Raw genomic sequence first — 26,726 nt, forward strand, 5'->3', positions numbered from 1 at the left:
CAATTAATATTCACATCCACATCTATACCGGTAAGATACAGAAAGAGTAGGTTGTATAATGGTGCAGTAGAGTGTACTGAGTGCGTAGGCAGAAAGTGCAGTAGTGGTTCGGAGTTGGCCGGTCGTCGCAGAGGCTTTGAAGTTCTAACATAATGCCGATGCCGATACGGACGGGCAAGACCTGGTGTATTGTTTTATTAATTGTGGGGAGAGTGTGGGTCTGTGGCGTGCGTGGTAGATAGAGATGTATTTCCCATATGTCCTTGCAGCTGTATGTAGCATGGATGAAGGTGATGCATGGTGACTGCACAACCGTTCTGGATATAATGCAATGCGTATGACAGCAAAACTTACTAAGCCTGTTAGCTGCACGGTTTTAGCAAGGTTGGGTTGGTTGGGTAGCATGATCGTTATGCTCTTGAAAGCATAATTTTCAATTGTTGGTGCCAGGTGGAAGACAGAGACGAAGCATAGAGGAGCGAGCTCGTTTAACAAACCCATGGGGGAGGACAATAGGGTTCTTGTCTGGGACAATATTCGTTACAGAGAATCACCAATTTGCTAATACCATCGATGATAGATAGGATGGGAGGATGGTGAGGATGGTGATGATTTACAAAAGAAAAAGATGTGCTTTTCCTGATGAAGTAAAACCTGAATTCTAACAGGATAGTGTCAGCGGCAGGAACTATGAAGCAGGGAGGAATGCGGTGCGGTGGGGGGACGGAAAACTTGGAATCATCACAGTGGATAAGCAAGACATTTTTTTTTACGGTGTACAACTGGTTATGGTTCGTGGTGTGAATATGCGTCATAAGCCTTCAATGTCGTCGTTTGCGAAACAAGTCCAAATAGGACACATTTACGGCGTCGCCAATACAGAGAAGACAGATTGGTACTAGTTTCGCCAAAATGCACACGAATGTTCTTCTCTGGAGGAAAGAACGAGGCAAAGCAGGTACGTACTGTGCGGGAGGGGTGGGCACGCTCCGCCTCAGCAATAAAATGTGGCATCTCGGTTTCAAACAGTATCTTAGATACATATATGTGATGCTCCTTGCACGCAAAACCAGGCACCATGGGCTGTGGTTGGTTTAATTTTACCTTTCCGTCACTATTCATTCTTCAGCCGTCGTTGTAACACTGCATAGATGCATGCGTCATATATATTTGAGGCAGGTCTGCAAATTAACTTATATATTTTCAATGAACAACGTAAACGTAAACGTAAAAGTAAAAAGTATAGAGTAAATTAAATAACTAATACGGGTTGTCGTGAATTATTGCGCTTATGGATCCGCTCGTGCCTGTAGAGATTGCTCTTCACATTAAAGGTTTTATTACATCTCTGGTAGGAACATCGATAAGGCTTCACTTTTGTGTGGATGAGCATATGCGTCTGCAGTGATGTCTTTCTAGTAAAGCTCTTGAGACATATATGGCATGTCTTTCCTACGCCTTTAGGGACACTGCTACTACTCGAACTTGAACTGCTTGAGTTCGAGGGCGAACGCTCCTGCACCTGCTGCTGCTGCACCTGCTGCTCCGACTCCCGTGACCGCTTCTGCTGTTGCTCTTGCTGTAACGGATGGTGCAGCAATACAGGGGTTGTTTCAAGGGACTCCGTACAAAAATGCGGATTATTATGCAATCCCTGCATCGTGTAACCGTCCATATAGCAACTGAAAGGAGCGATATCTCCTCTTACCTTCGAACTAGAAACAGAGGGAAACCCATAGCTCTCATCGCTAGAAACACTGCATTCTCGGCTTGATACATTGCAAATAGAGCTTGGAGGGTATAGTGGGCTGCTATCTTCTTCAGGTGAAGACTGCCCACCGATGCCCTCCGTCCAAGGATAGCTGTGCAACGGACCTGCAAAGATCTTGAGGGTCTCTGGCACTTCGTAGCTCCCAGGAAGCATGAGGAAAACTTCAAAATATCACAAAAACTCGATTCCCTCCCCCATCTCCGCAGCAGAGCCTACATATAACCAAGACACAACTCAATATATATACTACTGTTGTATACCGTCTGTATAAGCGAATTTTTCACCCACTGGGTGGTGGGTGGGTATCCACCACCCAGTGGGTGAACCTTCTAAAAGTACTTCCAAATAGATATATCACGCACATATATACATGCAGGCATGTCTGCTCCTTTATTCTAAAATTAATTTATTATTATTTATAAAATATATTTATAAGACACATTGTGTCTGCAACACTTGTATCCGCGGTATGTGCCATAGCCTTTGCGGGTGAGGACAAACCATCACAGTGAGTAGATTAATGACAATGGTTTTAATCGCGGAACGTGAAAAATCAGATTGTGTAAGTAAGTGGAACTCGCATGCAGAACGGGTTTTCTCATTGTTCTCAAGTTAACCTTCTCCGAATAATATTTAGTGGAAACCTCCATCTTTCTCTGTCTATTGTTCCAATATTGCCGTTGCTGTGTGCTGTGTGTACACATCTGTCTGGATCTGCGTCTTTGTGCGTGATAAAAATGCCATAGCTCAGAAATAACGTGGAAGTTCAGTATAGAGCAGTCAATTGTGGCATAATAGCTCTCTGCTGTGCATATTGAGGTTTAAGGGCCACAATGCGCAGAATTATATGGCTTACATATGCTCAGATAGAAGAAAAGAATAGCGAGACAAATCCCCACATAGGAGGACAGCTAGGAGTCGCTGGAAGGGAGAGGCATCCGCAGGGCGATATCAAGACGGTTCTATCGACCAGATAAAGGATGGATAGAAGGGTACAGAAGGATTATGGAAGATTGAGGCGGGGGATAGCATTTTTCTACATGTTGTGTGACCTTGGTTTTTGTTGTACCTGAGATGTCAGTCAGTGCAAACAAAAAAATCGGATAACGAGAGAGATTATTTTACGCCGGAGTAGATGCTGTTGGTATCTAGCAACCACTCGCGCGGGAAGGCATGATTCAGGTTCATTCCTAAAATTAGTGATGAATGTAGTTTTGTAGTTTTTGGTGACACCTGTCGCCGTACATTCGTATGGCAGAATACTTTTAGACCTTGGTTTCCTGCTTCCCGCGACAACACAACACTTAGCGGAGTTACTTTATTAACACATCGCACGAAAGACGCCGACACATCATTGACACAGGGTACACAACAGTTTCTCAGAGCATAATAAAAGCCCTTTGGTGAAGGATGAAGAGCATGTTTATTTGTAATTCTGTTTTGGTATGTGTATGTTTTTGCCCTTGGTACTCATTAGCTTTTTATACTAACAGTTATCTCGTACAACGCAGGAAACAACGACATTGTTCCACACAACCAACATCTTTTTACTTTGGACATAAAAAGCATTGCAGATGACTTGCGACAAGTAAATACTCAAGCATAGCAACAGGATTGGAAATACAAACACAATTAAGAATGCTGGCCTCGTTCCTTTAGCGCTACGGTGTCTAGACAAAGATGCACCTCGGCCCTCGAGCATTTTCTGTCTGACCAATTTACTTTTCTCGAGGAGCAGAGCTTTGATCACGTAATCCGAATTTAGCGAACAGCCCCCCTCAAAGAGCATTAGATCCGACAGATCTCTAAAACCATATGACGTGGGGGAGCGTCTTTATGCGTCAGACAAGGCCAAAATTATTAAACTGATTAATTTGCAAGGGAAAAACGCGACGGTTAGCGGCGGCATCGTCGGTATTTGCATTACAAGGAAAATCTACTGGTATACGTGAAACGAAGATCGCTCTCCCCTTATGATGGAGACTTCCCTCCGAGTTGTCTGCACAGGTGATATGCTCGAGCAGAGTATGAATTTACCATGGTAATAGCGTACCAACGGTAGCACTACCGGCTGCAGTGAGTGGTATGGCTATGTGTTATACCCTCACGTATCCCAAGTTTGAGGTTTTTGCCCTGCTGAAGGATACCTACTCCGAAGAGTGTTAGTGAGACCATGTCATTAGAAAGTAGTAGACTTCCAGAAGTATCAGTAGCAAAGAGTCCAAAAATGGGAAGTAAATATAAACAAAAACACAAGGCAGAAAGACGGATTGTGCTACGTACCTACTTACAGTTTGGCTGATAAGCGTTCTTCTATTTCCGAGGTTCAATATAGGTGCAGCAACTGACAAAGGAAAACTTAATATTGCAGAGAAAAGGCTGAGGAGGGTCCATAAATAATATATATATTTATGATCAGATAAAAGGGGCATCTTGCTGAAGACTTTGTCATTTTGTGTTTTGTTTTTTCCCTCAGTGCAGTTGGCAATAAGATGGTTATACCAGAGGAGGAAGACGTTCTACTATTCGGGCAGAGGTTAGATGCAGGTGAACAGAAGCAGGAAGATGCAGCTTGGGAACCTTTCTTCAACCATTTTAAAGATTACTGCGAGCCTTACATTGGTCCCTTTCAGAGTTTTCCGTGGACAGAAAGTATTGTACTGAGTACCGAGCAGAACAAGGCCAACGATATAGCTGCTGTTGCCGGTGTGTCGGTCGATTCCGAAGATACGCTATGCAGTAATACTATGCGTTGTTGGAGTGCCAGCACCATTAATAACGCTACCAATAGGAGCAGTGTTAGGAGCAACAGCCAGAGTAGCAGTACAAGTGCAAGTAGCTCGCAAAGTGTCTCATTTAAGCAGATACCTTCAAAACCAGCGCTCACTGCACAGCCATGCAGAAGGCGTGGTAACAGCCAATCTGGTTCGCTGAATGGGAATATATCTTCGGAAAAAACATGCCCTATATGTTACAAAACTTTCACTAGAAAGATTTCGGTGAACATTCACATGGTTGTGCACACGAACCTCAAGCCTTATGCATGCGATTATCCAGGCTGTAAAAAGAAGTTTAACGTCAAGGGCAATTTACAGCGGCACTCGAAGTGCCATAAACTTCAAAAGCCCAATAGAAAGCTGAAGAAAGCATTAAATGTGCTAAACATGCCGGATCACTATACCGTCGATACAAATAAATCCACTGCAACCACTGCAAATCGTCTTTACAAGAACAACCAACTCCAGTGAATCATAAGGAATTAAAAAGCACAAAAGGTACTTCTGTGCTCATGCCCATTCACTTATTTTCCCATAGTACCCCACTCATTCTATTCATTCCTATATCATAAACTCAGCATATCCTGGTGTCACCAGAAAACTACATAGGTCTATGAAAATGAGGCCACGAAGCTAATCTTTTCGTTATCTTGATATATTTAAATTCATACAGCGCTGGATCTAAGCATAATATGATCTGGTTGGGACCTATATGTCTCGATATCTCGAGCACTCCCAACTATTTTTCAAATCATGTTTGTAGCTGATGAACAACTAAAACATCAACAGAATATGAAGATTGTTACTGCCTTATGTTCAAGTTAAAAATAGGTGTTAGTGATCCTCACAGTTAAGTCCCCTTTCTGTTTACAGACACTTACCATTACCTCTCCCGTCATTATGTGCTCAACACTATTGCGAAACCAACAACAAAATGTAATTGTAGAAGTACTTGCACCTGCGCCTTGCCTTTTTGAATCACTTCAGGCTTCCAGCGTATATATTTATTAAGAAGGGATTATTGCACAAATTTAAGTCTATATAGGTAGCTCTCTTACACTGGAATGTTTTCCAGTAATGTGTACTTAGTCTCTTTGAAGCCTGCCATCATCATTTTAACCTTTTCGGTCGCAGCTTTAGTGCAATGATGCTGAAGCCTTGTGAACACACATATACACATGCTGCATGCGCTATATGCAAGGATTTCCCCACATGGCTCTAATGACGTGGTAGGTACTGCTTGTATTCATCTGATTATCATTGATAAAGAAGCAACCAACAGGCAATTTAGAGGCAATTTAGGATTTTACTGAACGTTCCCTGAACCGGCGAGTTAGCCGTAACAGATCAATCAATGGCTGTTGGTTCTTCGGTGCATGAAAACAAACAGCGTCAATTCCATTCTTGGCAGGAGTATCCCCAGCTACCGAAGATAAACGTGTGTGATACAGACCTTGGCGATTACTTAAACATTACTATTTCCAGTAAGTTATGGCTTTTCACAGCATATTCCTTTACATTTAATATATCGAATACGTAACTCTAAAAATCTAAACCTCGGTCGCTAACGACAAAGGAACTGGAACCCTTGGGCGGACAACGAAGTGTAACGAACAATCAATTCTTGGCAACGGTTTCGTAGAAAGTCTGGCCCTGGGTCTTCGCAACGGTAAGCTCAAGTTCGCTGGGTAATCTTGAACCGTCTGAACCAGCAATAGTTCCAGCACCCCATGAAGACCCACCATGGACTTCGTTGATGTTACCTAACCAGCTGAAAACGTTTTTGTATCCCAAAGGCACAAAGATCATACCATGGTGGACATGAACCGACAAAGAGTTGGTAATAGTAGTCTCATTACCGCCACCGCTACCTGTGGATACAAACATACCAAAGTATTTGCCATTTAATTCACCATTAGCCCATAAACCACCCGTGCCATCCCAGAAAGCCTTCCACTGTGCTGGACAGTTACCAAACCTAGTGGGAATCCCAAACAAGAAGTAGTCGTATTTTTGAAGCACAGCTGTCGTAGCAACAGGATAATCTGGCTTTGGAGGTGCACCAAGCATCGCAAGAACATCCTCACCTAAAGTCTCAGGTACCTGATAAATGTCTGCTTCACCTCCCGCAGCAATAACACCCTCTTTTTCTGCCTCGGCTAGCTTGGCAATGTGCCCATAAAGGGTGTATATAATGATAGCAACCTTTTTACCGTCCGACATTTCTAAACCTAAACCTTAATATTAATAATAAACCTTACTTTTGCTTGCTCCTGCCAAGAGATACTTCTTTTGTTAGATAAAAAAATCTTGCTCTTTTATCTATGGGATTTCCTTCTTGCTCTAACTGAGCCAAGTTCTACAAACTCGCCAGTTCAGCTTGTAGACAGCTATTTATATAAATTTAAGCTAACTAATCCGTATTCATGTGAGGCACTTATTCTCAACCAAAAATGTGGATTTTTAAATTTTATAAATTATAGAAAACTTATTTACTAATTTATTAATAATCGGGGAACATAGAATCCGAAAGAAAGATTACCAAAAGCACTAAAATCTACAATCGTGACTGAACATTATGAAAAATCACGTAATGCCTTTCTCTATATGGGGAAACACACTTCTCGTTTATTAGGTGGTTTCTCTTCTAGAATGTGTATGTCTTTGTAGTCATATAAAGCTGGACTACAACTTCCTAAGTAGACGCCGGTGGACAACGACACCGCGCAGCGTGAACGAGCGACATATGCCCGTATAAAAGAGACTAAAGGGGATTGTGCAAGGGTTGTGTAGTTTAAAGATGATCTCGTAGTAAAAACAAGCATACTGTATGGTGAACGTGTGTATGACGTTTGCTATTACCTCCCAAGATGGCGAGGAAATCGATGTAGTGGATTTTCTTTGTGCAGCGCGATGGCCATAGACGGACCGCACAAAGAGCGCTGATGCTCGAAGAACACCAATGCTCATCACATGCCCAAGGCGACGCCCTCGTACTGCGCGCTGGTGTTGATATACTTGTTTGGGATAAGCTGCTCGATGCGAGTGCCAATCCAGTTCAAGAGGGATTCGCATTGAGAGACGACAGTGTGGCAGCTTTTCTCGTCCATGGTGGTGCCCGCGATGAGTTCTGGGATCAGGCTAATTAGTCTAACAAGGTGAATTCCGCCATACACGGTACTAGGGCGGGGAGATAGCTGCTGCGGGAGAGCATCGGTCCCAGCGTCAGGCATTGTGCTTCCGCAGACCTCGTCGAACTGCAGTCGCTCAAGACGGTACAGCAGAAGATGGGATAAGGACTGGTCAAAGTACAGGGCAACGCCCTCGACGAATTCATGGAGCAGTGCCTGTCCTACGGGGGACTGGAGCTGCGCCGAGCGGTCCTTGTAATACTTGGCGAGGATATCGTGCACACTAGGCGCACAAGGCAGCTCGACGAGTTTTCTTTCCTTGGTAATTAGCTCCCAATCGTCTACTAGTAAAGATTTCAGGACCACTGGCATCCGCACAGTAATCTTTGGCACACTACCAGAACCTTGAAGCAGAGGCCCAGCCGTGGAGCCCAATCCCAGCTGCCCCTCGCCGCCTTGCTGTCCAGCACCAGTACCAGCACCGCCTCCAGATCCAGCACCCGAGCCCGAGCCTGAATGCGCCACCATCCCAGTCCCGGAATGCTGATGATGGCCCCGTCCCCGCGGCAAAGGTGAATGCTCCCGAAGGCCACTGCTGCTGCCACCGCCGCTGCCACTAGAACCCCCTTTACTTTTAGCCCTCTTGGCTGCTGCTGCTGCCTCCTTCACATCCTGCACCAGCTGCCGCTTCAACGCAAGATTCTCCTCGTTGTACGGCCGAATTCGCTCCCTCCCGACCCACTCATCCCAAGTAGCCTTCCACCCCTGATAATGAATAAACCAAAGCGGCCGCTCTAACCCATCTTTCGGTATTTTATCTTCCTCTGTCACCTCAACCCGCTCATTGTGTCTGTCCATGTATGTCCTTGTGTCAGGGTCGTACACCCGCAGAATCCTCGCCTCATACAACAAAGGCCCATGATAGCACAGACACTTTCCGTCTATCTTAAACGTCATCAAAGGTCTTTGGCAATGTCAATAGCGACCAGCCTTGCTTAGTAGAACATCTCAATAAGTAGGGGGGGGCCTCGATCTGTGTATATATATGGGTGAGCGAAACGCAGCGAGCTCCCCGAGCGAGCGGGAGGGCTCCAACCAGCTCGCCAGCCCACGGGTCCGCCAGGGCCCGCCTAGACCGGGCATCTCGCCCCCGCGACCCGCCCGCGGGGGCGAGATGCCCACGAAAATTTCGAGCCTAGCTCGCAGGAGGCGGGGCGGGTGACGCAGGGTTGGCGGGAGAGAGGGTTGGCAAGAAGCCAGCCTGTGGACCACCACTTCGCCTCCAGGCAACCTGGGGGGAGGGCGAAGTGGTGGTCCACAGCGCTCACCGCATTATGCCCTTCTCCTGCCTTAAAAGAAGCTTTACAACAAACGTAAAAGGGCACCTAAGCAGAGCCACACACAAGCCCCCCGCACGTAGGCAGAATGCTACCTTGCCCACTGCTGCCCAACCACCACCCCCACGACCCACACAAGAGGCAACAGACCGTTGTTCCAGCACCACCGGTGTACACCGGTGGTGCTGGTGAGATGGGGCGACTGTGCCGTAGATCACCATGAACGGAGGTGCAGAGCGGCGTGCTACCGCCGCCCGAGTTTGATTGACAATTACAGAACCCTTTCCTTTATCAATCTTGAGAGGAAAGAGTAAATAGATGATTTCTACAGGGTTTAGAGGAGCCATCCACCAGCAAATTGGCTATCAGGAATAGCAGTCGCGAGAATAGGGCTAGGTGCGCTGTGTAAAACTGTTTATTAGGTAGGAGTTTTGCTTTCTGGGGCCTTTTTGTTTTCTCGGCTCATTATTTTGTTCCTCAAACGCAGACAAAAGAGTCTTTCCCACACACTCACACACAGAGGTAGGGTTTTTGGAGCAGGAGCAAAGGCGTAAAAAGAGAGTCAGATCGCAAGCAAGGGAGCCGGTATTCATTAGTTTGTGTCGGGAGTTTTGACCAGGAGTGTTTTTACTTGAAGGAGATTTTTCAAGTTTTTTTTGAGATATAAAGAGATCAGGAGGCTTTTGCGAAAGAAGGTGGGTAGCGAAAGCAGCAAAGGTTTTAAGGTTAGATAGAGGTAAGAAACAGGGCTCGGTAGCGAGAAGGGAGAGCGGTATTAGGAGATAGAGAGTCATTGGGAGAGAGTGGCAGACAACGTGGGTGAACAGCGAGCGAGCGAGAGAGCGAGCTAGAGCGAGAAGAGAAAGTGAAAGAGGAGGAAGTGTAGAGAGCTTTGGATAGACGATAGGGGGAAATGGGGAACCGCCAGTCTCAGCATGTGGTGGGGATACATTACGTGGTAGGACCGAAAATTGGAGAAGGGTCATTTGGGATTATTTTTGAAGGCGAGAATATGATGGAGGGGTCTGGTAGTGGTGGGAATGGGAGTGCTGAGGGAGGAGTTGTTAGCGGAAAACGACCAGTGGCGATTAAGTTTGAGCCAAGGAGGTCGGATGCGCCTCAACTTCGGGACGAGTTTAGGGCATATCGGATTCTTAATGGATGCCGGGGCATTCCAAGGGCGTATTACTTCGGACAAGAAGGCATTCATAACATTTTAATCATTGATTTACTAGGCCCGTCGTTGGAAGACCTTTTTGAATGGTGTGGACGGAAATTTAGTGTTAAGACGACTTGCTTGTTGGCGAAGCAGATGATCGAACGCGTACGTTCGATACACGAACGTGATTTGATATATAGGGATATTAAACCTGACAACTTTCTCATTTCGGAATATCAGCGTGAGTTGCAAAGCGGTGAGGTAGTCAAGAGCTGTGCGGTGACCGCAAATGGAGATCCAAACTTAATCTATGTTGTGGATTTTGGCATGGCAAAGCAGTATCGTGATCCCAAGACTAAACAACACATCCCCTATCGTGAACGCAAATCCCTAAGCGGTACCGCAAGGTATATGTCCATTAACACACACTTTGGCCGTGAGCAGTCTAGGCGCGATGATTTAGAATCCCTTGGGCACGTATTCTTTTATTTTTTACGTGGCTCACTACCTTGGCAAGGTTTAAAGGCACAGAATAATAAGGCGAAGTACGAAAAGATAGGTTTGACTAAACAAAAATTGAAGCCCGAAGAGTTGATCTCTGATGACATCCCCACCCAGTTTGCAGAATACTTGAAGTACTGTCGCGCCCTTAGATTCGACCAGGAACCAGATTATGACTACTTAATCTCCTTGATGGATGCTGTGATGCAGGAAAGAAATGTACGCGATAGCGAGCATTACGATTGGATGGACTTGAATAACCAGACGGGATGGAATATCGCAATTAATAAAAGAGCCAACTTGCATGGATATGGCAACCCGCATCCGCGCAACAACAACAATACTTCTACAAGCGCCCACCAACAAGGCCAACACCAAAATCAGCAGTTGTTGCATCAAGGTCAGCCCCAACCACCACGCACTCCATCGCGTCAAAACTCTAAAATCCAGACCGTATCGCCCACACACCATTTGCCGCAGCAGCAACAGCAACATCTACAAGCTCATAAGTACTCAAAGTTTCACAGATCGCACTCTCAATCTACACCGCACAGAAATTCTTACTCTGCAAAGCATCGGTTGAAGTTCCCACCGGCAAGCAATGAGATGTTTACCACAAATCCCAATGCAAAACAGGCGTTAGCCGTTCAATCCTATGACGCATTTGGGAAGCGCATCACTAGATCCAGTCAGCAACAACATACAGACCAAGATTCAATGGTAGAATCGAGTTTTTTCAGTCGGATCTGCTGCTGTAATTGGTGCTAGCAAATTTTAACGAAAAAGATACTCAATATAGCAGACTCCTAATTTAGTTCAACACTATCACTTCATGGGTCTGGCATACACTGTTTTTTGATCGTTACGGTTTTTTGGTTTTTTTTGAAAATTCCTTGAAATTTACGCTTGTCTTGACAATTTTTTATTCTAACTGTACTCCTCTTTTTATGAAACTACGTTTATCTCGTGTTGATCACCATGTTTCCATGTTTTGAACTTATAATACACTGTAGAAAATCGTTTCATTGATTGATCTTTGGTCCACCATCTTCGACGATATCTGGTTGCTCCTATAATTACATCTAGATATCTTTCCTTTTCACAAGTATAATTCTCCGCAAACCTTTGGAATTGAATTAAGAGATCTTACGGAAAAAAAGCAATGCCAAAAACTAATATGCTTATGGTTCAGGTACTGGGAGTTAATTTTTGTATTCATAATTGTGGTTATTGCCATATTCTCCTGAGAATTAGTCGTTTGCATTAGCCATTGACCACACTGACCAGCTGGTATGTAGACTCATACTCTACTTTATAATCAACTTGGATACTGTTCATAACCAAAAAAAAAACAAAAGCAACATGTAACTATTCATTTATCAATCTGAAAAGCCCTATGCCCTTTCTGTTAGAAAGGTTTTAGGCCTTTAGTTTTGTTTCTACATGATAGGTCAAACATTGAATTTTTTTAGCATTACCTACTATAATTACTGTTCGCGAGAAATGTTTAGATATCATCAATACATGTTTCAGTACAATTCCGTTGAAATAATTTTCACTAGAATTAGCAGCGGCGTTTTCTTCCCGCTGAATATCCAATACTACTCATAATAGGTCGCTAGTCTGTTTTTCTAACTTTCCACGTTCAGATGCTATACTTTCCTTCGACGCACGGCAATAGACTCTTTTGGGCTTTAGCTCTACTTAAATGTATTATCCTCGAAATCAAAAGAATTGTTATTTTCGGCTAATCCTGACTCTACAAGTGTAAAGTCCGAATTGATTATGGGATCTAATTCCTCTATTTGGTAGCCCTTGGATTTTGTGGATTTTGGTATATTATTAAGACGGTCAGTCTCAAAACGATGCATCCGATCCCGTTGCGGGTAGCACTTAGTATTTTGTAGGCGGTGCATGCCCAGCTCAGCTGAATCAAGAGTTATTAGCGTTCCATCTCCCATACACTGCAGTTCACTTACACCAGACGAAGGGGTATGGCACATATGTTCCCAACCCGCTGAAGATAATCTCTGTATATCTGGAGAGACTATTATGTTGCCACATTGAATCACCGTCGAATAATCTTCCTCCGCGATCGATATTGACTGAAATCCCTGACATAGCGTGAGTTTTTTTATCTCTCTTGGTATTCTTCCATGTATATTATTATTAAGGGTGGAAAGATCCCAACACAAGAGGTAACCATGATCATCACTACTATAAAGAGTGCATGTTTCCTTGTGATATGCGATACTAGTTATATGACCTCTGTGACCAGTGATAGTACACATAAGTCCCTTCGGTGTGCAGATATCCCATATCTTCATAACGTTGCCAACAGAGTTAACCAATGTATTGGCATCTAACCAAATGCAATGTCCTGATGTGGCGGAATCCTTCATATGCCCAGCCGAATCGGGTGAAGGAGCATACAAATTACAAGCCTCTTCTCCAGCTGTTAAGTCGAGCAAAGAAATCCCACTATATCCATATGTCGGACCGGACATTGCAAGTAGCAACACATTATCAGGGTTGAGATCAAAGGATTCAATCCCAGGTATAGCGCGCACATAAAATGGCCTTGTCGAATCAAATGTGTAGATAAACAAAGTCTGGCTAATCAAAGAAACAAACCCCATCAAATCTGTATCTTTATCACGCCATGTGATCAACTGCCGGATTGGTAATTGCGGAGCACCATCGTGGTATCTCTTCTTTATTACGTCGTCTACCTTGTTCTCAGCACATAGCTGCCTCAAATATTTCCCATGGTTGAATCGTTTTATTATCTTTGCATTCCCATGTTCCAATGACGTCCCAATCAAGTTGACTATCCAGTCCTGATGCCCTATGAGAATCATGAAGTCATGGTCAGCAGGCTCCCTTCTACCATATCCAGCACTTCTAAAGGCTGAATAAGTGAACCTCGGAATACTGCAAACAATAATAGACTCCCCAGGGACCATTATCGCCTGTATCTGGTGCAATTTCTGTTTAACATTGTTGTATCGGTACAGCTTCAGATTTTCACCCCCCTCTTTACTCGAATTAGACACAACAATTATGTCGTACTCTGGGCACACCGAGAATGACAACAACGAAGCCTCCTCCGTCTTCAATTGCCAGTAGTGGCTCTTCACCTTCTTGGTTGTATAGTAGTCGTTTACATCCCCCGATGCCTTGCGCAGCAGCGTCGATCCCATCTTCGTTACGTCCGTACTATGATAAGACCTTCTATAGCCTTCCTTAATCTGATGTGATTTCAACTGCTCCAAATCCCTACCTCTCGGTCTAACAACTATTGCAGGCTGTCGATGAATCCGCGGTGGCCAGTAATAACTCTCTTCTTGTTGCATCCCTTTTCCTTTTTTTTGATTGTGCTGTGCCTTTCGTTGTACAATGATATATACTACTTATGATAGGTAACATGTAAGAAAATACAAAAAATTTCTGATGTCACCTCTAGCCATTGCTTCACTAATAAACCATATAACTCTAACCACTAGTGTTTTCTGTCCCCTGCATACACAATATATATAAATATATACCTTCCCTGAACATATATACTCTTTTTTTCGGAACCACACCGACCCCCTCCTTCCTCCCATGACCAGCAAAATCTCCATAACCTTTATGTATACCTCTCCATACACCCATCTAAAGCCTTAAACTCCTCCGCCATAATCCACTGCCTTCATTTGCTGTTCTGTAAAAGCCTTTACATACTACCATAGTACCATTGATTTGCCATATCTCCACTACAAAAAATAAACCAGCGGCGTCGCGAGGCGCCGCTGACGCGTGAACAATGCCCAACCGTCCCAGCAGCCGCCCGCCCCTACCCCGCCTTGGTTACATCAAAGAAAACCTAGTCCCACAAACCAGCCTACCTCCCATTAGTAGTGTTACCAATACAAAACCCCTCCTCGAGTAACAATCATCTGCGCTGGCAAATAAAAGTCTTGTGTCCTGTATTTGTTTGTTACATTGTTCTTCTGCGCTGGCTCTTATAGTTTGGTTCCAGCCCAGGAAGACTGGTCCGTGCAGCGCGCGCTGCACGGACCGCTTGCGTTAGGCTCCCCGCAGGCGCGCCATCCCGAAAAACCGTTTTATGCTTGTTCATGCAGGCACGTATGCGCTTACATAATTCGGAATCATGTGATCGCCACATGGCCGGGTAATCTCAGTATGGTCGGGTAACAACAAAGGTCGGTTCGAGGCTCCTCATTTTGGCGTTACCCGGAGTCCTCCAACATCATCCTCGCTCTAACCGGCAAATTAAGAACTTTTCTGGAGGCTGGCTCCTCCCAAAAAGTGACTAAATTACAAAGACGTCCGCATGGTATACAACAAGACTCCAGCAAAGGGCAAAAGAGGCAAGTAGATTGCCTTTGATATCTGTGTTCTAGCCAGCTTCTAATTAATAAGGAAGGTGTCGTTGTTATAACTCAGTAGATTGTCAAATAGGGTCGGTACGAAGTTGTTTTCAACATATTATTAGTATAATCTACGGTATCGTTTTCTATCGTTTTTTGGGCTCGCTCCTTTTTTATTGCTGGTAGTGTCCCCCCCCCCCTCCTCCTCCTCTCCTCGTGTACAAGACTACAGAAGAGTTAGATAAGGAAGTTAACGGTATAAGAAAGTGTATTCATATTTGTCGGTTGAGGTTTAAGTAGGCTATACGTGTATTTCTACTGAGAGAGTTGCTTTTATAAAAAAAATAAGGAAGCTGGTAAGTTGGAAGGGAGTGTTAGTTTTTTTTGGTGTTGAAAAGATGTCTATTACAGTGAAGTTAGTTGCGGCCGACTCTCTTTATAAGAGGGATGTGTTCCGTTCTCCAGACCCGTTTGCTGTGCTTACGATCGATGGGTCTCAGACGAAGTCTACAAGCGCTGCGAAGAAGACATTAAATCCTTATTGGAATGAGAAGTTTACGTTTTACAATGTGACGGTGAATTCTATATTGACTATTCAGGTTTTTGATCAGAAGAAGTTTAAAAAGAAGGATCAAGGGTTTTTGGGGGTTATCAATGTTCGGATTGGAGATGTTTTGTCGCATTTTGATGAGGGTATGGCTAGTCCCACGTCTGGAGTATTCCGAGAGGAGATGATTACCAGAGATTTGAAGCGATCTAATGATGGGATGAATGTGAGTGGGAGGCTAATTGTGGTGTTGTCTAATTCTGTTCCAGAAGGGAATAATGTGCTGTCGTCTAATGGGATGGATAACCTGACCGTACAGCCTTCGATGGCTGGGGACGAAGGACGTTCGGCCAGCCACTCTGTGCTTTCATTGCCAAGGACAAACGCTTTACAAGTTTCAAACAATTTACAGAGTGTGAATCACCAGGCGAACGCCACGATACCTGGCAGCTATATTTCTCATGGTAGTGTGAATAACAATACCATTCATATGAACAGCCACAATGGCAACGTAAACACCAGTGATGATGTGAACAACAACAACAACAACAATAATAATAATAATATCGGCAATAGCAGTGTTAATACTAATCAGAATAGGCAGTATTCTTCATTCGAAGATCAATATGGCCGTTTACCTCCTGGTTGGGAGAGAAGGACGGACAACTTTGGTCGTACCTATTATGTTGATCATAACACGCGGACCACTACATGGAAGAGGCCCACTTTGGATCAGACTGAATCTGAACGTGGTGACCAAATGAATGCTAATACCGAATTAGAAAGAAGGCAACACAGGGGTAGGACATTGCCGGGCGGTCTGGCTTCCGACAACGCTGCAGTTACTGTCCAAACAAGTTCTGGTACTAGTACCCCTGCAGTTAATGGTACGGCTGCCGCTACATTTGCAGCTACTGGCGCTACCACCTCTGGACTGGGTGAGTTGCCTCCCGGCTGGGAACAGCGATTTACTCCAGAAGGCAGAGCATACTTTGTCGACCATAACACAAGAACAACTACTTGGGTGGATCCAAGGAGACAGCAATATATTAGAACATATGGGCCTGCAAACAATACCATTCAGCAGCAGCCGGTGTCTCAACTAGGTCCCTTACCATCCGGGTGGGAGATGAGATTAACGAATACGGCACGGGTTTATTTTGTAGACCACAATACCAAGACCACTACCTGGGATGACCCGAGACTGCCTTCCTCTCTTGACCAAAATGTTCCGCAGTATAAGCGTGATTTTAGGCGTAAAGTGATATATTTCAGATCACAGCCATCATTGAGAATCTTGCCTGGGCAATGTCATATTAGAGTTCGTCGAAAGCATATATTTGAGGATGCTTATCAAGAAATCATGAGACAGACACCCGAAGATTTGAAGAAGAGATTGATGATCAAATTTGATGGTGAAGAAGGTTTGGATTACGGTGGAGTTAGTAGGGAATTCTTCTTCTTACTTTCCCACGAAATGTTCAATCCTTTCTATTGTTTGTTTGAATACTCATCGCATGACAACTACACTATTCAAATTAATCCAAATAGCGGTATCAATCCAGAGCACTTGAACTATTTCAAATTTATAGGACGAGTAGTTGGCTTGGGAGTTTTCCATAGAAGGTTTTTGGACGCCTTTTTTATTGGTGCTTTGTATAAGATGATGTTACGCAAAAAGGTGGTGTTGCAAGACATGGAAGGGGTGGACTCAGATGTTTACAATTCACTGAAATGGATTCTCGAAAACAGCATAGACGGCATCTTGGATTTGACGTTCAGTGCCGACGATGAAAGGTTTGGCGAACTTGTAACAGTTGATTTGAAACCAAAAGACAGGAATATTGATGTTACTGATGAGAACAAAAAAGAATACGTGGAATTGTTTACACAGTGGAAGATTTGCAGCAGAGTTGAAGAACAATTTAAGGCATTCATTGATGGCTTTAACGAACTAATCCCTGAAGACTTAGTCAATGTATTTGATGAACGTGAGCTAGAATTATTGATAGGTGGTATAGCTGAAATTGATGTCGAAGACTGGAAGAAACATACAGATTACCGTGGCTACCAGGAATCAGATGAGGTGATTAAGTGGTTCTGGAAGTGTATTTCAGAATGGGATAATGAGCAGAAAGCTCGTCTATTGCAATTTACAACAGGTACCTCTCGGATTCCTGTAAACGGCTTCAAAGATTTACAAGGATCAGACGGTCCTAGAAGGTTCACCATTGAAAAAGCTGGCGAAGTTCAACAGTTGCCAAAGTCGCATACCTGCTTCAATAGGGTTGATTTGCCATCTTATCCTGATTATGAAACCTTGAAACAGAAGTTGACGTTAGCTGTTGAGGAAACAATCGGTTTTGGTCAAGAGTAAAAATTATATATATTATATATATTATTATTTTATTATTTTATTATTTCTGGTCATAATTTGAATCATTTTTCTATTTTGTTTAAAAAACGTCGGTGTATCCAGTACTAATACTTCCACTTTCCCTGTCGCTCATATCCATATAGGGAGAGTTGGCGCAATGCTTAGTAGGAGATAACAAAAAAGCATATTGTTTTCATATTGATGCAAATTTCATATATAAATTATACGTATATATTGTTTGTCTCAGTAACAGTATTTAAAACAATGTCAAAGGAATCGCATTGTGAAACGAGCAGCAGTGGTAAGATTAAGCAGTAATGTTCACCTTTTTTGTGAGGAAACCAGTTTCCTCAAGTTAGAAGACCAGAAATATTGGCAGGTATTATTATTACAGTAACCTGGTAGACATGGATGATGGATATATGCGTACAACTTCTCTTTTTTTTGAAAAACACGATTACAGAAATGGTAAACCAATAATGACACCTGAATCCCTTCTCGATCTGCACTCTTTTGGTATATAAGTAGGTATATATATATATTTTTTTTTGATACTTCAAACAAACCCCTCATTTTTGGTAACTGTACTGGTTTCTAATCCCAACCTATATTTCAACTGAAGTGAGTGAACGAGAAGATGTTGAAATGAATAATTGAAATGATGATTCCTGACAGAATAATAATATAGGGTTAAAAATACAACTGGGTAAACGAATGACTAACCAGAAAAATTCTCATGAAATTGTAAAAAATTCAGCCGGGTAGAGGGCAAAAAGATAGTGATGATATAACATAACATATATTAACAAATTTGAGCTTTAAAAATAATACCCTGAGGAAATTTAATAAGATCATCTCCACAAGTGATTTTTTTTAGTTTTTGATATCTGTAATGCTCATAGGGGAATAAGTCGCAACAACTAGTTTTTTTGTTTTGAGGGTTTATCAATGTATGTCTTTCAAAAGCTCAATATTGTAAAGCCCCTTCTAAAATAATAATAACAACGTCATATAATCTTGACAAAATATGCACATAGATGAAGTAATGTAGAGAGGGAAAAATGTTAAAACGAAAGGTATAATAAAAAAACAAATCAACGTAAAGCACTGGCATATAGTTCAACGATAAAATCCCTTTCCCATATTCATCTGATATTCCATTGCAGTTGCGTGTGTCATATACATCGACTGTTGTGGCGTTGGAGTTGGAGTTGTTGCTCCACTACTCATTGCCAACATGTTTGAATTAGCCGGTGTTGAATTGCGGTGCATAAACAAACCAGTATCACTTAAATTATGACGAATATGAGGCAAGACATGCTGCTGCTGTTGTTGTTGTTGTTGTTGTTGTTGTTGTTGTTGTTGTTGTTGTTGTTGTTGTTGCTGCTGATGCCAATGTAGTTTCTGATGCTGATCGTATGCCAATGGATCAATAAGGGCAACAGAATTTGGACCAGCAGCGTTAGAAAAATTGTTACACAGGTATTCTTGTTGCTGGAACTGTTGCCGAGACTGCGGCTGCTGTTGTTGCTGTTGATAATGCAATTGATGATCCATTGATTGATGTGGGGATGGTGATACAATTTGTATGTGCGGAGGTTGAGGTTGTGTGAAAATAGGCTGTTGAGACAATTGCTGCTGGTGCTGTTGTTGTTGTTGCTGTTGCTGTTGATGTTGGGGTGGTGGAGATTGTTGAGGTTGCTGCGGAGTATTGAAATTCAACTTCTGTGATAATCCTATCATGCCCAACTGCTGATGTTGCTGAGATGGTTGTTGCTGATGATATCCATTAGACAGAGAAACAGTACTGTTACTCCTTTGATGACGGAACGAGTTCACAGGTAATGAGAAGTGCCTAATATGCTGCTTACGGTGAATAGAGTTGGAATTAGTGGCCATATTTCCAGCACTAATGGTACCAGGCAAATTCTGTTGGCTTTTCTTTGGGGATAAGTCACTGAAGGATACGCCGGTTAACTCTGCATAAGCCTTCACTTTCAGCTTGATTTTCTTAGCGTAGGATGTGGTTTTGATGCTAGGCAACAACTCTTTAGTTAAAACAATTAGATTACCAACTTTCAAAGTAAATTCATGACTGAACTTGGTGAGCTTTGGGGACATATGGACATAGTTATTACCAGGGATCTCTAACAAACGGGAATAGTTTTTGATATCAAGTAAAGTCTGCAAAGCATAGTTTCCAAAGTTATCTCTGATCAAAATGTTCAAATTAGCAGTGAATATATCTATAATTGTCAACAGGATACCCATTGCAACATGTACAACATCATCAGCTTGTTGTTGGTACGGTTGGAAGCTATTAGACAACATCTTCACGGAAGTAAACGAAGATGTAGAAAACCCCGAATTTTCCGAAAGAGAATCATGCACGATGTTGAAAAGTTTCTTGATGAACTTCTCCACAACATTGGATGAAAACTTTAAACAGGACAACTGGCATAGCTCATGAAACAACTTACCAAAAATCTCCCCTAACAAATAGAAGTCAAGCTCCTTGATATCAAACAGAAACTGAATAATATAGTTGCCAAATTGATCATTTATCAATCCTGGCAAATACTGAATAATCTTTACAGAAATCTTGAAGATCTGCTGCAAGGTGCAAACACTCAACAGCTTTTGTAAAACACAACAACCATGCTTGTGGGTAGAAATTTTAATAATGTTGTCCTTCTCCACAATTGCATCGATAATAAAATCAAATTTAGTGGGTTGAAACTTGAAAATACACTTTTGGATGACATGATTTCCATTTAAATCATTGATTAGAGTCACTACTTGAGCAATGGACGTAAACTGCTGCGAAAAGCCACTAACAATCATATCAATATGTTGTTCTGTTTCGACAGTATCAATTATCTTCTGCAAAGATCGGGTACCATATTGATTGATAGAAATCTGAAACACATGAGAATATATATCTTGAATCATAGAGGTTTTTTGTTCCGTAGTCAAATATTCACATAGTTTCTGAATCAGGTAGTTACCAAACGGGTCTAGGATCAGATCCAAGAAGTAAGGCTTGATTTGTTTGTACATTAAGTCACGAACTTCATCAGACTCCGCAGGGTTCTCCAATTTTCTTTGCAAAAAACGACAACCATACTGGTCGGTGGCAAGCTGCAAGTAATCCAAATCCTCGATGGGTAACGACCCCAAATCCGAACCGCCGTTACCGTTAGCGTTGATATTGCTGCTCTGGTTATTGTTGTTGTTGTTACTGCTGTTGTGGTTATCATTATTCCCGCTGCTGTTTCCGGTACCAGTGCCAGCCGAAGCAGAGGACGAAGCAGACGATGAAGACCTGGCTACAACTACAGTTGCACCTGACGCATTAGAAGCCCCAATTGTCTGGTTCGAATTCGATGCAACAGTAGAGCCACTGACAGTCCTCAGCGAGGGCAATGCAGACAAAGAACCGATCGAAGCCTGGTCGTTGACAGGAATCAAAGTGGTAGCCGAAGCCATCGAGGAAATGTCAAACTCGTTGATCAAGGGCAAAGAAGTAATGCGTGGTTTTGCAGAGGTGTTTGATTGAATCGAAGCACTACTTGCTCCGCCCCCTCCGCCGCCACCGCCTCCTCCACAGATGGGAGACAGCGTTCCAAGATTCATCGGAGAATTATTGGCCATGAATTGATTGAACCCCGAGAGGTCTAACGAATTTGCTCTCTGATGATTCTGCTTGTTGTTCATCTGACCAAGTGGAGGCGTTACCGGCTCTACCAGGGACTGGATAGAGTTGATAGATAACTGCGGTTGATGGTTGTAAGGCATGGTAGCAGAATAGTGGTTGTTCAACGATGCACAGGATGAAGATGAATTTTGAGCAGCACAAGCAGCAGACGTAGCAATGTAGTATGTGTGGCTATGCTGTCACAAGTAGTAGTAGTTAGTACTTAGCTTATTTCTAAGGTGCTCTCTCCTGGTTCTGTTGGTACAAGAGAGACTGCGAAAGGGAAGAACGAATGAGCAAGTTTAAACTACCCTCTATCTATGTTGCCTCGGGTTGCCTTACCTGAGAGAGAAAATGTCATACGACGACAGCACATACCCTCGTTTTTCCAAGAGCGACCACCGGCCTTTATATTGCCATACTACAGCATGCCGAGGTGTTCTGGTGTTTGTTTCACTTCCTAACACTCATATATGCCCATTGCGATTATATTCCATCCACAAGCTTAGATCATCCCTTCCATCAACATATCTTGCCCTCTGTCTGTGTGTAGCTCTCGTCTCTCTATCATACTCTCCCTGGCGTCTGTGCTTTCCTGCCTGCCTCCCGGTGTACTAACACTAACCCACACATAAACTCCTACTACTTACTTAAACCAACGCTGAAAAATTATTAGGATGCCTGTGTTTGATCCTAATTGGGTTATGTTCACTCCTCTGAGGTTATCTCAATACAGTAATTAATAGCCATTAATAATAGTCCAAATCTCTTACAAAAAGGCATAAAAATGCCTTCGAGAATAGGCAGCAAAAAAGAAATAAAGATGACAGATGGTAATATCTCACATGTGAGTTGGGGAGCTCAGAGGACATTCTGCGAAGTAGCAAGGGCTACGAGAAGAAGGAACAAGTGGAATGTGCGAGAGGGGCAGGCGAAGGGCGAGAAGGTTTGAATGCTCGAAGGGTTCCTTGCTTGCGAGACAGCAGCCAACACAGTGGGGTTTTATCGGTATTACTTTAGAGGAATAATAAGGCGTCTATGCGTTGAGTTTCGCTGTCCGGGTAGTCCGGAGAAGACCGGGTTTCATGCGGACAGGGTTGGATTGCAGGATGACAGTAGCGAGGGATGGATGGATGGGAAGGCCTGGATTTGTGTAGTCAGGTATTAATCGAAAGGTCACAGGTATTGCGCATGGGTTGGGCGTGGTGGTGTCTACAAAGGCGCCAGGTTGGGTGCGTTCTTGCGTATTCGCAGCTGTGCATATTTAAACGGCAACCAGATCCGCGGTGTAAAATTAAACGTGTACCTATTATGTTACATACCATAACTGCTCCAACTTCGGTTAAATCAGTTGAGGTTAGGAGCGTATTTCTGTGTAGAGACGTAGTAGTGTGGTCTTGTATGTAGGTTTGTTTGCTACGCATAGACGTATATATATACACATATATATGTGTGTGTATTATATGTGTGTGTGTATCATATGTGCACGCTTTTCGAACAAGTAGTGGTTAGCGTTCGTGCGTACAAAAGCAGCAGTTCAAGAATAATGTGCCTAGCAGTGTTAAAAGGGTGGAGTATGTAAGGCAGGGGATTGGCACTTGCTCTTTCACAACATGGAAAAGTATTTGAGAGCTATACAAGAGTCCTTCCGGTCAAGTGCTGGGAAACAGGTGGTAGCGGTAGTATGCGCGCCAGGGCCGGCAAGATAAAAGGGGATCTGGAGTGAAGGGTTGGATGGAAATACGGTTAAAGCAATGCATCGCTGTAGATGCTGCACAGTAGCTATCTGTAGCTACTGAGGTATCTTGCCTCTTCCGTGGTTTTATTTCTCGTGGTCTGCTTTAGGAAGTTATTGTATGCTAGAAACGTGGTGTTCCAATGATAAGTCTGGATCAGAACGGTGCTATTTGACGATTTATAAAGATAAATACCATCGATCCTCTAATATAGATAGATATGCTTCTGAGCAAAATTGATAAAACCGTGCTAGCAACAACGCATTGTGAGGTATTTGCCAGAGATTTATAGAATGACTACTACAACTACAGAAAACTCGACGTGCTCTAATGAGTGAAAGTATAAATCCATAATTGGAAAGACCAACGTACATCTCTGGTGGTCTTATCTTTGGTGAGATTTTACCACAATCCATGGAATCTTCTTAGATGACTAGTGATGGCACCAGCACTCTGAAGGCATATAGACGCGGCGTGGTAAGAATTAGAAAGGTAGAGATCGGTGGCACTTTAGAGTGTGTGTGCGTAATTCAGGGGATTCGCCGGAGCACTCTACAAGGTGGGAACGTAGAGGAATGAGGATGCTGCAATATTGGGCATTCTTGCTTCAAAATGAACTTCGCAGATCATAGGAGGCTTACTAGGGGGGAGAGTCTTTATATTGATTCGAAGGGGTTTATTGGCATCGGGCCGGATGCTCAGTAGGGGGGAGAGGGGATGGGGGCGGTCTGCTGTAGGTTTCTTGTAAAACCTACTACTTGGACGTACGTCAGACGGTAGGGGAATCAATGCGGAAAGGCATTTCTCGTTGTGTAGCGTATGGTGATTACATCAGCTGCTTCAGTAAAACGGTTCAAGGAACCCAGGGCACTTGAAGGGTACATATATATGTGTATAGTGGCAGTAAAATTACCATATGAGTAGGTGTATACCTAGGTGCTGTTGAGGGCAGATCAAGATTTCGGAAAACATAATGTACAAGTAATGAGATTTTGTATATAATATATATCAATTAAATGGGGGCTGGTTCTCGCTGTCTCTTCTATCACACCAATAGAACGGCATTAACACAGCCATCCCTGTCAGGCTCATTTGTGATTTGGGCGTACTTGCCCCACACAACCTTACCTCCAGAAGTAACCATACCTAACTCGGAAACATTAACTTCAATGATGGTACCTTTGGTGAGGACACCTAACTGTGTGTACATTGGAGATTGAGGGTTCTTCTTAACTGAAAGAATCGGTAGGAAAACTGTGACGCCTAGTTCTGGGTGCGTTACATTTGCTTTCTTTTGCCTCAAGGCCGCGGGTCTAATAACTCTTTCCATCTTTACAGGTCTTCTTGTAAAGCCCTCACCCACAAACGTGTGTTTCGTGATCATTCTCTTCCAACTCTTCGTCTTAGATTTGCCTGTTTTGATCACTTTGAACATTTCCTCCTCGCTAATACCCCTTACTTTAGGCAACGGTACTGAGAACTTGTCAGCCTTCTCTAGTCTTTTCTGTTTAATACTTGATGAGATTGCCTTAGCTGTATTTGTCTGTTCCCTATCCAGCAAATATGTAGGGAGTGCCTCTCCAGATTCGTCCATCGGCTTCGATCCACCCTTGATCTTCGACTGCTCATGAGCCTTAATCTTCTTCCGCATCGATACCTTCTCGGCGTAACGCTTCTTAGCAAACTGCTTGGCCTTCCACCCAGTCAACTTCTGCGCTTTATCCGCAATCTTATGCACCTCTCTAGCCTCTCTCTTACGCTTACGCTCCTCATGATCTAGCCTACGTCCATGTTTCTTGATATGCTGTTCGATATACTCGTTTTGAGGCATTTGGTCGTTTTATAGGTGCTCTATGATATATATGATCAACAAATAATCAACGTTCTGATAAATCTAGTCTGTATTTTGAAGTGTTTGATAATTGAATTACTACTCTCAAAAGCTCATCGCAGCTTCCGCAAATTTTTCTAGCTCGAGTCGTTTCTTTTCTGGGGCATCTCGCCTTGACAAAATTTTCCATTTAGCGATGAGCTAAACGACAAAATGGTGAACTTAGAGGACTACAGACGTTGTTAGGTATCAAGTAGTATCGAATCGCAGTGTCTAGGTATTCTGTAGGTCTAATAGGTATACCTGGTTCATCTACTTAATATATTAGAATGAGCGAACTCACCCAGGTGCTGAAACAGATTAACGAGTCGCTGGCCAACACGAGCGAAGCTTTAAGCAAATTAAAGGAATTCTACCATGCAGAGGACAGTCCAAGTGGTGTTATTGAAACGATTCTAAACAAGAACTGGAGCTCGACAGGACTTGAGAAGGTTTCACTACTATCCCTGAAGAACGGCAGCATGCTTGCATACTTGGATAGCCTGATGGGAATAGTCGGGGAGAAACTACAGAAGACGGATGAGTGCACTTCTGAGAGAAGCCGCAAAAGATCCTTAGAGCATAGGGTGTGTCTGGAACGTGGTGTTAAGCCTTTGGAAAAGAAGCTAGGCTACCAGTTGGATAAGCTTACGCGAGCGTACATTAAGATGGAGAAAGAGTACGATAACTCCAAGCAACGGGCTAGGGAACGGGGCGAGTCTGCAGTGGGTGCAGCAGAAGGAGCAGGCTCTGATGTTAGTGATTCCTCTGATGATGAAGAAGCTCTAATGTACAAACCAAACACCAATGCCATGGTATCCAAAAATACAGGTAAAAATAGCCGTGACAAAAAAGCGCCACAGGATGTGGATGGCGGTGAAGAGAGCAATTCTGGAGTGTACAAACCACCCAAGATTAGTGCAATGCTTCCGCCGGCCCAAAACCACCACTTTGAAGATAAATTCAACGCTCAAGAACACAAGAATAGGTCTTCGAAGTCTCGCATGCAAGCCATGGAGGAGTTCATCAAGGAAAACACAGACCAGCCCGAACTGGAGACTTCTATTGGTGCCAACATTGTAAAACATGGCAAAGGTGGTATCAAATCCTTGAGAGATGCAGACCGGGAGAGTTCCATTAAGCAGTACGAGGAGGATAACTTTACTAGGCTGAACGCTGTGGGCAACAAGGCTGAGAAACGTAAGAGTAAACAAAAGGAGATAATGGCAAGAGTCAACATGATTGGCGGCGAAGACTTCAGCATATTTAATTCTAAGAGGAAACTTGAAGATAGCACATCTAGAAAAGGCAACAAGAAGCCTCGCACTTCGTGGGACAGAGCGAAGAAAAGAATGTAGGTATAATGTTTAGGTTACACCAGTAGCTTATATATCTATATTAATAAGCAATTATTTCTGTATCTAAAGAATTACACTACGTAAATCCC

The 26,726-nt window shown here is 43.3% G+C and overlaps 10 protein-coding genes across 10 annotated transcripts; 4 read left to right on the plus strand and 6 right to left on the minus strand.

The window, feature by feature from the left end:
• Positions 1 to 1,252: 1,252 nt before the first annotated feature.
• On the minus strand, positions 1,253 to 1,924 carry Ecym_8388 (C2H2-type zinc finger protein; the record flags this gene model as incomplete). The annotated part of the gene is made up of 1 exon (XM_003648427.1): positions 1,253 to 1,924. The coding sequence occupies one exon, from the start codon at positions 1,922 to 1,924 to the stop codon at positions 1,253 to 1,255; it is 672 nt and encodes a 223-aa protein (XP_003648475.1).
• Positions 1,925 to 4,263: 2,339 nt separating this feature from the next.
• Ecym_8389 (uncharacterized protein) lies at positions 4,264 to 5,019 on the plus strand (the record flags this gene model as incomplete). Its single annotated transcript, XM_003648428.1, has 1 exon — positions 4,264 to 5,019. The coding sequence occupies one exon, from the start codon at positions 4,264 to 4,266 to the stop codon at positions 5,017 to 5,019; it is 756 nt and encodes a 251-aa protein (XP_003648476.1).
• Positions 5,020 to 6,165: 1,146 nt separating this feature from the next.
• Positions 6,166 to 6,771, minus strand: PST2 (flavodoxin-like fold family protein; the record flags this gene model as incomplete). Its single annotated transcript, XM_003648429.1, has 1 exon — positions 6,166 to 6,771. The coding sequence occupies one exon, from the start codon at positions 6,769 to 6,771 to the stop codon at positions 6,166 to 6,168; it is 606 nt and encodes a 201-aa protein (XP_003648477.1).
• Positions 6,772 to 7,517: 746 nt separating this feature from the next.
• Positions 7,518 to 8,636, minus strand: EAF3 (Eaf3p; the record flags this gene model as incomplete). Its single annotated transcript, XM_003648430.1, has 1 exon — positions 7,518 to 8,636. One exon carries the CDS (start codon positions 8,634 to 8,636, stop codon positions 7,518 to 7,520), a length of 1,119 nt encoding a protein of 372 aa, XP_003648478.1.
• Positions 8,637 to 9,929: 1,293 nt separating this feature from the next.
• Positions 9,930 to 11,444, plus strand: YCK3 (casein kinase YCK3; the record flags this gene model as incomplete). The annotated part of the gene is made up of 1 exon (XM_003648431.1): positions 9,930 to 11,444. The coding sequence occupies one exon, from the start codon at positions 9,930 to 9,932 to the stop codon at positions 11,442 to 11,444; it is 1,515 nt and encodes a 504-aa protein (XP_003648479.1).
• A 932-nt stretch (positions 11,445 to 12,376) lies between these two features.
• On the minus strand, positions 12,377 to 14,032 carry DSE1 (Dse1p; the record flags this gene model as incomplete). The annotated part of the gene is made up of 1 exon (XM_003648432.1): positions 12,377 to 14,032. One exon carries the CDS (start codon positions 14,030 to 14,032, stop codon positions 12,377 to 12,379), a length of 1,656 nt encoding a protein of 551 aa, XP_003648480.1.
• A 1,418-nt stretch (positions 14,033 to 15,450) lies between these two features.
• RSP5 (NEDD4 family E3 ubiquitin-protein ligase) lies at positions 15,451 to 17,976 on the plus strand (the record flags this gene model as incomplete). Its single annotated transcript, XM_003648433.1, has 1 exon — positions 15,451 to 17,976. One exon carries the CDS (start codon positions 15,451 to 15,453, stop codon positions 17,974 to 17,976), a length of 2,526 nt encoding a protein of 841 aa, XP_003648481.1.
• Positions 17,977 to 19,095: 1,119 nt separating this feature from the next.
• MPT5 (Mpt5p) lies at positions 19,096 to 21,774 on the minus strand (the record flags this gene model as incomplete). The annotated part of the gene is made up of 1 exon (XM_003648434.1): positions 19,096 to 21,774. One exon carries the CDS (start codon positions 21,772 to 21,774, stop codon positions 19,096 to 19,098), a length of 2,679 nt encoding a protein of 892 aa, XP_003648482.1.
• A 2,680-nt stretch (positions 21,775 to 24,454) lies between these two features.
• On the minus strand, positions 24,455 to 25,240 carry NSA2 (rRNA-processing protein NSA2; the record flags this gene model as incomplete). The annotated part of the gene is made up of 1 exon (XM_003648435.1): positions 24,455 to 25,240. The coding sequence occupies one exon, from the start codon at positions 25,238 to 25,240 to the stop codon at positions 24,455 to 24,457; it is 786 nt and encodes a 261-aa protein (XP_003648483.1).
• Positions 25,241 to 25,569: 329 nt separating this feature from the next.
• On the plus strand, positions 25,570 to 26,637 carry LCP5 (small subunit rRNA maturation protein LCP5; the record flags this gene model as incomplete). The annotated part of the gene is made up of 1 exon (XM_003648436.1): positions 25,570 to 26,637. One exon carries the CDS (start codon positions 25,570 to 25,572, stop codon positions 26,635 to 26,637), a length of 1,068 nt encoding a protein of 355 aa, XP_003648484.1.
• Between the last annotated feature and the right edge of the window lie 89 nt (positions 26,638 to 26,726).

Source organism: Eremothecium cymbalariae, chromosome 8, assembly GCF_000235365.1.
Source record: "Eremothecium cymbalariae DBVPG#7215 chromosome 8, complete sequence".
Classification (NCBI taxonomy): Eukaryota; Fungi; Ascomycota; class Saccharomycetes; order Saccharomycetales; family Saccharomycetaceae; genus Eremothecium; species Eremothecium cymbalariae.